This window comes from Lepidochelys kempii, chromosome 1, assembly GCF_965140285.1.
Source record: "Lepidochelys kempii isolate rLepKem1 chromosome 1, rLepKem1.hap1, whole genome shotgun sequence".
Classification (NCBI taxonomy): domain Eukaryota; kingdom Metazoa; phylum Chordata; order Testudines; family Cheloniidae; genus Lepidochelys; species Lepidochelys kempii.
Window position 1 is genome coordinate 223,947,129 of NC_136380.1, and position 13,198 is coordinate 223,960,326.

At 39.4% G+C, this 13,198-nt stretch overlaps 1 protein-coding gene across 1 annotated transcript in view; it reads left to right on the forward strand.

The window, feature by feature from the left end:
• LOC140907760 (potassium voltage-gated channel subfamily KQT member 1) overlaps positions 1-13,198 on the forward strand; it is a 744,183-nt gene that overhangs the window by 92,444 nt on the left and 638,541 nt on the right. Inside the window, exons 6-8 of the mRNA XM_073334512.1 lie at positions 1,440-1,580; positions 8,383-8,493; positions 12,638-12,733. Of these exons, the coding sequence (XP_073190613.1) occupies positions 1,440-1,580; positions 8,383-8,493; positions 12,638-12,733 (348 nt within the window). The remainder of the gene's footprint in view (positions 1-1,439; positions 1,581-8,382; positions 8,494-12,637; positions 12,734-13,198) is intronic.

The window sequence follows — 13,198 nt, forward strand, 5'->3', positions numbered from 1 at the left end:
AAAGCTGCCAAAACCAAGAGAAAACAATGAGCTGCAAATGTAAAAGGAACTCTTAACAGTTCAAAGCAATAAGATCAGACATACCAAGTGTATTAACTGCTGTACAAAAAGAGGCAGCAGAGTTGGTGGAGGAGAGGTTGACCACAATGAATTAGTGAAGATTCAGCTCTGACTTCCTTGCTCAACCAATGCATCAGGCCACTAGAGCTGAGAAAAAGACTTACAGGTGAAACTGGAGCTACTAAAAACTGAGACTAGAGAGGGAACAGTCGGGACTAATGGATTACCTGAACATTTATTGACAAGGGAGAATGTTTTTGTTTTGTGCAAAGGTTAATTAGGTGCACTGAATCTGGATTATCCCAGTGAAGTTTCAGTGGGCAGGGTTTTTAGAGTCTTGACTCCTGATGCTACAAGTAGCAGTTGTCTCAGGGAGCGTTCCAAGGCTTCACCATTTCCACCAGAAAGATGCTGTAATGAAAAAACAAAGGGAATGGAAAGAAATTAGTTTAAGGTAATAAAACCCAGATCTTCCAGGAACTCTCCTCCCTAACATTTAGCTTCAGATGCTAGTGTAAGACATGACAGAAGAATGGTGGGAGAGAAACATCTATTTTAAATAAAGGGGTTCTTTGTTAGACGGGTGTTTTTATTTTTAAAAATCACTTTTGCAATATTTGGGACACAAAATAAAGGAGAATTCTCTGGAATTCAGAATGGTGACTAGAAGAACACAAAGAATTGGGGAAAGATACAGATGAGTTATGTAGTAAATTTTACTATTCAGTCTTCTTGCAGGTGGCAAAGCTTGAATAAAAAGTTTTACAAAAGACAAAGCAGGAATTAACTCCCAGTCTCTCAGGCAACACAAAGTAAATGTGGATAAAGTCTCAGATCCCTTTTAAAATGTTAACTAAAAAAAATTTGAGGTGGAAGGCAATGTGCTCCCCATGTCTGTTAATATGCTGGGGGATGCGAAGAAGAGATTAATTTTCTGTAAATAAATCACATATTCTAAGAGTGACTAGTAGGATTTACCTTCAGTTTTAAAAGACATTAATATTTGGCCTATCACCAAAGTTGGTCAATGACATTGCAAAGTCTTATGTCTATTTTTACCTGTCCAAATCTACTGTCAGGGACCATTTGGCCTTGAATGACTTAGTCTTGAAGCAAATACAAAGCTATTCATGGAATGACTTAGTCTTGAAGCAAATACAAAGCTATTCATGGATTCCTCTATCTTTTTTTTTATGGAAGTACATTTTGCCTTCTAAACTTGCTGATAGTGTCTTTCCAACCTTGCCATTGCACAGCATTGCCATGATAGTGCCTTTCAGCAAAATGTGCTAGTATGTGAAACTAAACAACGTTATTGGTTTCAAACTGGAAAGTACATAACTTAAGCCTTACATACTGTTTCCTTTCTTTTGTGATAGGAACTCATAACTACTCTGTACATTGGATTCTTGGGACTGATCTTCTCATCCTATTTTGTCTATCTTGCTGAGAAGGATGCAGTGGATGAAGATGGAAGAACAGGTTTCTCCAGCTATGCTGATGCCCTGTGGTGGGGTGTGGTAAGTCATCTGTAGCAAAGTGTGTGCCTAGTCTTTGTCCACTCTCATGCAAGATAGACCATTGACATTAATAGGTATTTTTTTTCCTGAGTAAGGATTTATTGATTTGCAAAATTAGACCTATTTGTAAATGGTAATCTAGAAGGGAAATTTAACCTTTTTTTTTAAAGTAGATGCAATAGAACTAAAATATGTCAGTAATGAAGTATATTATAAAGGCAAAGTAGTGACTCCGTGGTAAAGTTTGCATTAAGTACAAAATGCAAAGTAGGAATTAAATCCTTATTTTAAAGAGTGAGAAATTAATCTTGAAATTTTACATCCTCTTTTGAGCCCAATTTAATTTCCAGTGATTTTTCTAAAAAGAAACATTACTGTAAGAATGTTCCCTCTTACAAATTTAGGCCAAGGTGTTCCATAATTTAGATACCTCTAGCTATGCCACTGTAGTGACAGCCCCCAAAGCATGCGTGTAGATGTCAGTTATGTGTACTACAACACAAACTGCATATTCTAAAACATGGAATACAGGAAGTTGTGATAACATTAAATAGTTCCATTGAAAGTAGTTGACAGAGCCCTCCAGATCCATCAGCAGTTTTGGATGTCTGATAGTGCTTCCCAGTTTCACCAGCAGGGCTCAGTAAGGAGTCATGGTGAACTAGAGAAGAAGGTTTGGGGCTGGGGGTAATGGGCAGTTATGGGAGTTGTATAGGGGTGTGAATGTCCAGCTGGATGGAGAAGGGAGTATGTGGTTATGTGGGGGAGTGAAGAGAAAGAACATGTATTGGTGAGGTGGTAGGGTTATGCTCCTCTAGCCATGGCCATCACGTTCGTGACACATCTCTGGGAAATGTCTTTCCTCTGCTCACCCGCAGTCTGAGTCTGATACACCACCTGTGCTCCTGAGGCAGCTTTCCCCACTGGTAAATCTCATGTGGCTCATGATCTGGGAGTGTCAGTGTGGCAAACCAGAGGAGGCTGACAAATCAGGTCTGGTGATAGGGTGGGGAATGACCTACTCTGAGGATATTTATGATGATATTGGGGGCAGACTTAGAGCCACTAGCTCCCAAATATTCACAACTTGCCCATTCAGCCCTTACACATCCCTTAACTGCCTATTCTCCCCTCTTCCCAAACTGTGCTGTAAAGTAAAACCTTAATTCCTACCTCATACTTCCCATTGACAAGCTTACAGTGCATATATCTAACAGATGTTACATTTGCTGTATTTGTTGTAGTGCTAATAAGGGAATGTTGTGTATTTCATACTGTTTCTTCATACGTGCACGGGAGTTCATAGCAGAGGTGTACAGCATGTCTGTAAGACTACTGAATGTGAAGGGGGAGTGCTAAGGTATGCTATAGAAGGTTCTCTCTTGCTTTTGTGCGTGGGTTTTGCACTTACACAACCTTCTGCTGGCTTTGACATAAGTGTGTGTGTGTGAGAGAGGAAAATTTATCTGGTTTAATCCAAGAACAAAGAGATAAGCAGTTCAAGTCTTTGTAAAGAAAAAATGGAAAACTTCCTTAAGTAACAAAGTAATATTTTACCTGCATCTAAATAATCCATTAAATAAACACTGGTAAGAGTTTGTGGGATAGGAAAAAAAAAGGAGGGGGGGGGGCTTGAAAGTCCCAATACATAAACATTTATAATATTTGTGTTAGAAGGGTGATGTATAAACTTCTACTAAAATTATTTTTTATAAAAATTTGGCTTACCCATTTTTTAATGGCTCCGTTCAAAAATTTTGTAAATCTTTAATTCCAATGATTTGGTTATCATATATCAACTAATTTGAAGGGTACACAAAGCATCCAATAAATTATCCAAAAAAATGGAAAAACCCTGACCAAACGAACCCCACCCTGAAATGATCAGACAGAACTAAATAGTCTGGCAGGGGGGAAAACCCAATTGCCCACGAAATCAAAAGTTTGTTAAATCCCTCTATAGACATATATGATAAAAATCTTATAAGGGACTTAAAGCTTTGTGCATCTGGGCATAAAACAACCTTTAGTTAATGGAGCTTAAGAAACTTTCCACAAGAACAGGTGGCTGAAAAAATATAGAATAAAAACCAAAACAGTAAAGGCCAAACAAGTCTGTGCCTTTTTAGACTGACATCACAAAAAGTCATGTCTGTGCTGAGGAAACTTTAACAGCAACCAATTCCTACTTGTTCTACTGCCAGTTCAGTTGAACTGGTTTTCAAAACAGTCGGGACATGGCTGCTCAGCTAGTTTTTACCACTGTTTCAGCTAAATAGGATAAGTAAATCTAATCAAAATGGTATTAGAAGAGGGAGGAGCTCTGGGAGTCTCAACAACATTAGGGCTCCCACCAGACCTTGCATCAGTTCAACTGATCTCGTGGGAAGCTTGTAAATTCCCCCAGTGTAGTCAAGGTCCAAAGAGGCTAGTGGCTTTGTCTGACTGTCTCATATATAAATTGGGATGATTGTTCAACGTAATTGTTAAAGGATGCTGATCTGTGTTCTTGTGAATTTTGTAGTATTTAGCTATGGCTTAATAAGGCTTCCCGTCACTGTGGTATATAAACCCTTTCCGTGCATAGTAAACACACAAACATCCCTCTCTTTTAGCTGCTGGCAAGAACATGCTCAAAGAATTAAATCCAATTTTCTAACATGAGAAACTATTTTGGAGTCTAAGGGCTAGATGCTGCAGCCCTGACAGAGTAAAGGCTGCAGAATCAGGGCTTAAAATATGCTCTCTTCATATGAACATATTTTGCAAATATTCTTGATTATAAGTTAATAAAAGAAAACTGGGAGAACTTTCAAGAGAAATGAGTAAGTTTAAAATGTAGGCTATTTTGGTGCTTGTTTTAAATAGGTTGAATTCTAAACGTACCTACTTTTTTAAAGTGTTTATGTATTGCACCAAGTGCTCAGGGATTTTTCTGTGAAATTCTACTTACATTTTGTAATGGGTAGATAAAATCAGCTTTGTCTTTATCTGTGTGAGGCACATGAAGGAAGAATATTGTTTAAGCTTTCCAGACATGTAGGCCTCGGCAGTGTTAGTGAGTCACGGTGCAGGTGCAGTTCACAGCTGGGACCAGTGACACAGGGCAAAGTGAATCACTTAGTTTCTTTTTCTTTTAAAACCTCCTATAACACAAAAACACAGATGTGGAGTTATTAGGGAGTGAAATTTGATTTCACTTTTGCTTTTCAAAACTAATCCAGTTTTTAAAAAAAAAAAAAATCTTGGTAGCAGCTTTTGACAGTTTTTTGTGTATCTGCTAAAACCACAGAGACTATTATGTGAGATATTTTGACTACCGTAGAAAGTGCAAGCTTGCTGAATTTGATACAAAGGTCCTAAAGGGTTTAAACATGAGGGAAAAGGAAAATAAAACAAAAATAAAAGGAATTTGGAACCAAATTTTAACCAGGTTCACTCGCTCTAGCTGTGAATGCAAGGCTGTTACATCTACTTTTGACAGGCATGGCAGATTTAATTGTAGAGTTCTATCAAAGACTTGTAGCATCTTATGTGAACCATCTTCAGCACTATTACCTTGTTTAAAATATATGGAAAGACATTTCCTAAGGGATTATCAGTCTGGAAAAATTATTAATCCTGCCTGTTTTTAAGTTATTTTTGAGTCCTCTTTCGGGGCAGGAGTTGTTGACATCTCATTTCCATTCCCATCTCTTGAGACCCTACCTTAATGTCTTTTGATGAGAACAGGGCTAATTTATGTCTTGTAGAATTTGAGTCAAATAGCTGATTGCCTACATCAGGTTACTCTGCCTATAATACCAATTTTTGAGCTATTTCACCAAATCCCCAATATCAAGTACCCATGTCCCAGCCAGAGCAACGTCCCTTTATTTTTAAAGTTTGGTCCTAAAGCCCTGATCTTAAAAAAGCTTTAAGCATGTGAATAGTCCTATTGCTGTCAGTGAAACTTCTTCTCCTTCTTGAAGCTATGCATGTGTTTGTAGGATCAGAGGCCAGGTTAGCTAGAGCATATGCAGAAGATATGAGTGGACATGTGATGTAGTGAATCTGGTTTAGGCAACAGGCTTATTTTTTCAATAGCTAATTATTAAATATATGCTGAGCGGTTCACTAGTATTTACTAGAAATACTTTCAAAATAATTCTGGACAGGATTAAGAAAGCTGGACAATTTACATTATCTATAATTCATTCTGCATACTTACAAGTATTAATTGGATTAGCAAGAAAGAATCCTCTTAAAGTGGCAATGGAGAAACTTCCTGAGAAGTGTCCAGACACCTGCAGGAATCTGTCCGCCAAATGTCTGCTGCAGGGATGGAAAAGCATCTCTTTTTTTCTGTGGTTATGGCTTTTTATGGTGTCTCCCACAGTAATGTTAGAGTAGTTCAGCATTACTGCAGTTGGTTTTTAATTCCTGAGTGCTTGAGAACTCAGAAGAACAAGGAGCCTTTCATAGGAAAATGAAAGGGAGAAGAAAAAGCAAGACATTAAAGGATTATCTGGGTGCACTGAGCAGCTGAATGGTCATTAAGGAATCATTGCTTTGATTTCCTCCACTCCCCTGATTGTTTTGAAACTTAACATGTGGTGTTAGTGATTATCATTATTTCTTTGTTTTGGGGTAGTAAGCAATAGCCCTAATCATTATTAAGGCCCCGTTATGCTAGGGGCTGTACAGACTCATGGGAAGATGTGGTCCTTGCTGAGGTGAGCATACAATTTAAAGTTGCAAGGAAATAAAGATACTAAAATATTGAGTTTGCTAAACAACTGGCATTTTGTTCAGAATGAGGTGCCAAGAGTCTATAAAGTAAATGTGAGTCTAGTTTTCAGGGCTTGAAAGTCTTTGTTCAATAGTATTTTCAGCCCTGTGTTTTTTAAATCCTCCTTCCTAGCTTATTACAGTGCTTCCCTGAGAGATTGCTCTCAGGGAAGCATATTCTCTCCAACTGTTTATAGGCTCTTCAGGAAAACCTTTAAAAACTATAGATTAATGACTGTGAAGTGCTTTGAGATTCTGATGAACAGCACTTTATAAGAAATAGGCATTATTATTTATTATTCTTTATAGTATCTAACTGGGTGCAACAATTGGAAATAGCAGCGACTGTGCCCTAAATGGCAGTATTCTCACTAGAGCCATTCAAAAAACGTTTGCCAAAATGAAATTTTAGTGAAATATTCTATTTTGTTGAAGCCAGAAGGTTTTGTGGAGATGTTTGTTTCCATGAAACTTTGGGTAGGAAGATTTTTGGGTCGGGGTGAGCACAGAGAGCAAAGACTGACTCTGTAGCTCAGTGGGAGAATCAGTTTCAAGCCCCTGCTCTGCCTGTTTTGGGATGATATGGGATGAAGAAAAATCCTGCTCTGATTTGGAGCAGAGGAGGGAGTGGAGCCTGGTTCTTCCATTTACTCGGCCAACGTGCTAACCATGAGGCTAAACAGCCTCACTCTCTCCTTTTCAGAAATATTTTTTTTGAAAGATTTTGTCCAAGGAGAAACAAATTCTGAAATCTTGAAAGTTGTCACAAAATAGAATTGGCGTCCTTTGGTCAAGCCTAATTTCCATAGCCTCCTTTGTTCTCATTGTGAATGGTTAGGTGAAAGTGAATTCATCAACCTGTTTTGGTCATATTTCTGGTATTATTGATAGCTATTCCCTACTCCTTATATTTTGCCATGTCCTGAAACCTAATAAGTCTTTATAGACGTAGCTGTTAAAATTATTTGTATTGGACAGAATGAAAAATACTGTCAATAGCTAGAGTTTTTAATTTTGAGAAGAAGCAAACCATCTTTGCAATGTTGAAACAGGGCAGTGGGCAGGGCCAATTACGGCAATATGATGAAAGATTCAGCACGTATAGAACCTGGGTCTGCAGATTCCCTGGCAAGTGACTATCTCCACACCCACCACCTAACACCTCTGACAGTGGAAACACTTACCAGAACATGAGTCTCGGGCCCAAACATGGGTGTACTGCCCAGGGAGGGCCAAATTGACAAGACATTCCTGATGGGTCCAGACATAGTATTTTAGCTTGGGGAGGAAGTTTGGGTCTACAGCTAGGCAGAATCCTAGCTAGCTGCTGTTACAGATTCTGCTTTTTCGTGCTATTGCTGACCTTAGCTTTACCTCCTGACTCTGATACCCAGTTCTCGACTTGGCTTTGTTTCCTGCTACTGAATTCCAGTTCCTGATCCCCAGCTTTTACGTCCTAGCACTGAGTCCTGACTCTGGCCCATGGTTCCCAACCCTGGATCAACTCACAACTCCACTTTCTAGTATCTGACTGGCTTTAGACACTAGGCCGCCTGTCCAAAACCCATCCTTGACATATGGTGTGTTAGACATGCCTCGACATGAGCGCCCTGCCCTTCGTGGCCCAGCATCCCACTTTGAGTAGTGGTGGCCAGGGCCTCTTCTCCCAGTCAGGCAGATGCAACAGGATGGGGTCCCCTTGTACTTACATTCTGTCTGCTGGTGTGTCTATTCAGATGGGTGCACTGGAACCATTGTACTCCTCTCTTCCTGCTACGAGTCCTCTGCTGGGGTGGTGTTGATGGAGCCCCCCAGTGCAGTGCCCCAAAGAGATGAATGGGGTTACTCGCCTCTCTCCAGGCTATTGAGATCAAGATTCTAACATAAGCAAATGATTTCAGGAGCTGGGGCTTTAGGCACGGGCCAATCGTGTTTATGCCAAATGGATTGTCATGTGTTGTGATGCTTTCACATTGCTTTCTGGAATAACTTTACAACTTTGCAGTGAATATTTTCTTTGTTTATGGTGCAGGTAACGGTCACAACAATTGGTTATGGAGACAAAGTACCACAGACATGGATTGGGAAGACGATTGCTTCCTGTTTCTCAGTATTTGCTATATCTTTTTTTGCTCTTCCAGCGGTGAGTGGGAATTCAAAGCAGTTATTTAATCCTATGTGTAAATAATACTAATACTTGTTAATTGATGCCATTGTTAAGAAAACGTGGTGTTTTTTTAAAAAAAATTTCTCAGAATATACCACATAGTTATTACACCTTTTAACTCGTAATATTCCTCACGAAAGGAAGGATGATTCATAGATAGATATTTAGGTCAGAAGGGACCATTATGATCATCTAGTCTGACCTCCTGCACAACACAGGCCACAGAATTTCACCCACCACTCCTGCAAAAAACCTCACACCTATATCCGTGCTATTGAAGTCCTCAAATTTGTAGTTTAAAGACTTTAGGGAGCAGAGAATCCTCCAGCAAGTGACCTGTGCCCCATGCTACAGAGGAAGGCGAAAAACCTCCAGGGCCTCTTCCAATCTGCCCTGAAGGAAAATTCCTTCCCAACCCCAAATACGACAGTCAGCTAAACCCTGAGCATATGGGCAAGATTCATCAGCCAGATACTACAGAAAATTCTTTCCTGGGTAACTCGGATCCCACCCCATCTAATGTCCCATCACAGGCCATTAGGCCTGTTTTACCATGAATATTTAATTACCAAAACCATGTTATCCCATCATACCATCTCCTCCATAAACTTATCGAGTTTAATCTTAAAGCCAGATCTTTTGCCCCCACTGCTTCCTTGGAAGGCTATTCCAAAACTTCACTCCTCTGATGGTTAGAAACCTTCATCTAATTTCTAGTCTAAATTTCCTGGTGGCCAGTTTATATCCATTTGTTCTTGTGTCCACATTGGTACTGAGCTTAAATAATTCCTCTCCCTCTCTGGTATTTATCCCTCTGATATATTTATAGAGAGCAATCATATCTCCCCTCAACCTTCTTTTAGTTAGGCTAAACAAGCCAAGCTCCTCGAGTCTCCTTTCATAAGACAAGTTTTCCATTCCTCGGATCATCCTAGTAGCCCTTCTCTGTACCTGTTCCAGTTTGAATTAATCCTCCTTAAACTTGGGAGACCAGAACTGCACACAGTATTCTAGATGAGGTCTCACCAGTGCCTTGTATAATGGTACTAATACCTCCTTATCTCTACTGGAGATACCTCTCCTGATGCATCCCAAGACCGCATTAGCTTTTTTCACAGCCATATCACATAGGCAGCTCATAGTCATCCTGTGATCAACCAATTCTCCAAGGTCCTTTTCCTCCTCTGTTACTTCTAATTGATGTGTCCCTAGCTTATAACTAAAATTCTTGTTATTCATCTCTAAATGCATAACGTTACACTTCTCACTATTAAATTTCATCCTATTACTATTACTCCAGTTTACAAGGTCATCCAGATCCTCCTGTAGGATATCCCTGTCCTTCTCTAAATTGGCAATACCTCCCAGCTTTGTATCATCCGCAAACTTTATTAGCACACTCCCACTTTTTGTGCCGAGGTCAGTAATAAAAAGATTGGTCCCAAAACTGATCCTTGAGGAACTCCACTGGTAACCTCCCTCCAGCCTGACAGTTCACCTTTCAGTAGGACCCATTGTAGTCTCCCCTTTAACCAATTCCTTATCCACCTTTCAATTTTCCTATTGATCCCCATCTTATCCAATTTAACTAATAATTCCCCATGTGGCACGGTATCAAATGCCTTTCTAAAATCTAGGTAAATTAGATCCACTGCGTTTCCTTTGTCTAAAAAATCTGTTTCCTTCTCAAAGAAGGAGATCAGATTGGTTTGGCATGATCTACCTTTTGTAAAACCATGTTGTATTTTGTCCCATTCACCATTGACCTCAATGTCCTTAACAACCTTCTCCTTCAAAATTTTTTCCAAGACCTTGCATACTACAGATGTCAAACTAACAGGCCTATAATTACCCGGATCACCTTTTTTCCCCTTTCTTAAAAATAGGAACTATGTTAGCAATTCTCCAGGCATACGGTACAACCCCTGAGTTTACAGATTCATTAAAAATTCTTGCTAATGGGCTTGTATTTCATGTGACAATTTCTTTAATTTTCTTGGATGAAGATTATTTGGGCCCCCGATTTAGTCCCATTAATCTGTTTGAATTTCGCTTCTACCTCAAATATGGTAATGTCTGCCTCCATATCCTCATTCCCATTTGTCATGCTACCATTATCCCTAAGATACCCTTTAGTCTTATTAAAGACTGAGGCAAAGTGTTTGTTTAGATATTGGGCCATGCCCAGATTATCGTTGACCTCCACTCCATCCTCAGTGTTCAGTGGTCCCACTTCTTCTTTCTTTGTTTTTTCTTATCTATATGACTATAGAACCTTTTATAAATGGTTTTAATTCCCTTTGCAAGGTCCAACTCTCCTTGACTTTTAACCTGTCTCACTTTATCCTTACATGTTCTGACCTCAATAAGATAAGTTTTCTTGCTGATCCCTCCCTTCTTCCACTCCCTGTATGCTTTCTGATTTTTCTTAATCACCTCTCTGAGATGCTTGCTCATCCAGCTTGGTCTACAACTCCTGCCTATGAATTTTTTCCCCTTTCTTGCGAATCCAGTTGTTGGGGGGGGGGGGGGGGGAATAGCCTGGGACTTGGGAAACCTAGGTTCAGTTTCCTGCTCTGCCATAGACTTCCTGTGTGACCTTGGGCAAGTCACTTTTTTGTGCCTCAGTTCCCCTTCTGTAAAATGGGGTAATACTCTCCACCTCATGGGAGTGTCATGAGGATAAAGACATTAAAAATTGTCAGGCACTCAGATTAAGGTTGCTAACCCTCCAGGATTGTCCTGAAGTCTCCAGGAATTAAAGATTGTGTCTTGTGCTGGAACGGCCAGGAATATATCCAACCAAAACGTTCAGCTCTAGCTCAGATAATATGGTGATGGTGGCCATTTACATACCTTAAATATTGGGCATTAAATATATAACACCACCTTGCTTTTCTGTAGCCCTTTTCATCCATAGATCTCGAAGCCCTTTATAAAGGAGATAAGATTCATTATCCTCATGTTACCATTGGGAACACTAAGGTACAGGTAGGTGAACTGACTTGCCCAAGGTCAACCGGCAGGCCAGTGGCAAAACTGGGAATAGAGCCCAGATCTCCTTATCTTCTTGTCTTTTGTGATTTAAAAAACTGAGATTGTAAGGAGGCAACCTGGGAATCTCAATCAGGTCTGCTGCAAAGCACCATTGCTGGGCTTTTTTTGGCTCCCCAAATTGAATATGAGGGAATGTAAGGACAAACTAACTAAGCTATAAGACTTTTGCTGAAGTTTTGAAAATAAAATCCTTAGAATGACTTAGCACTACACATAATATAGCAACAGGTAGAAGGAATGTCAGGCAACAAGAACGGTGTGTAGCTTTCAGTCTGAAGCCTGAAGACACATGGTGTTCCTTGTCTAGACGGAAACTCAACTCAGCCATTGTATTTATTAAAGGTTTGTAAATATTTTGAACAAAACTGGGCTACAGTTTTGTCAAAACCAGGTGATACTTGACTGTTTTTTAATTGCAGGTTTGTTCAGAGCAGAACTCAGAGGGTATGAACCCACATTACTAAAAACTAATGTAACCTCTGAGAAATTGAAACTGGATACAGCTATAGCTCTGTAATAATTTATTGCCTTAATTTTAAAAGAAATTCTTTTATAGAGTGCAACATGTATGTTTCCTTGAGTTCTTCCACAGGTGACAGGTGAAAAGAGTTGTTTGTTTGTGGGGGAAGGAAATAGTAAGTGTAAAATACATCTGGAGTTCAGTTTTTTCTCTCACTATCATGTGCCAGTTGCTTTTAGAATGTAGTGAAAGTGGCTACAGCTACTGTATATTGAATAATGTTCCCCATAAATTCTAGCTGTGAATGTATGGTTATGAGTCTCTTTAGGGACAGAATATTTCCTGATTTGTGTAAAAGAGTTAGTGAAGTCATGTGGTGCCCAGAATACCTCCAATACACTGTATTTCATCACTGGATAAATTTTGTCATCCCGGAAATGTTAAGAGTTAAGATACTCCATGACTATAACTGAGCTTAGGTGAAATTCTCTCATTAATATTAAAGGAGGAGTTGCCAAGAAGAAAATGGTTTTTATTTCATGCTTTTAATTTTTGTTTTAAAAAGTTTTACCAGAGACTTACCAGTATTTGGTTTACTTTTAGGGGATTCTGGGTTCTGGTTTTGCCTTGAAGGTACAACAGAAGCAACGTCAGAAGCATTTCAACAGGCAAATCCCAGCGGCAGCTTCTCTAATTCAGGTAAACGCTTGAATCCTAAAACGGAGTAGATGGAGGAGTATAGTTTAGTGGTCACAGGACTAGGAGTTATGACTTCTGGGTTCTATTCCATCTCTGCTGCTGATTGGCTTTTAAACCCAAAATCATTTCGCCTCAGTTTACTGATCGTGACATGAGGATAATTACCTATCCCACAGGCTCGTTGTGAAGTTTAATGTTTTAAAGGGCTTTGAGATTCTCAAGTGAAAGACACTGGTCAGTTGCAGACTCTTGTTGAACTAAAGAAGCAACTTTGTCATTTATTTGTAATTTTCATGTAATTATTATCTACCTTGTAGTATTCCCATAAGTACTACGTATGTCTTAAATAATTGGGTGGGTATGGATGGATGGATACATACACCCATCTTTGGAAAATGCTCCAATATTACATTTAATATAGTGTAAAGAGACTGTCAACTGAGAATAAAGTTACTAAAATGTGGC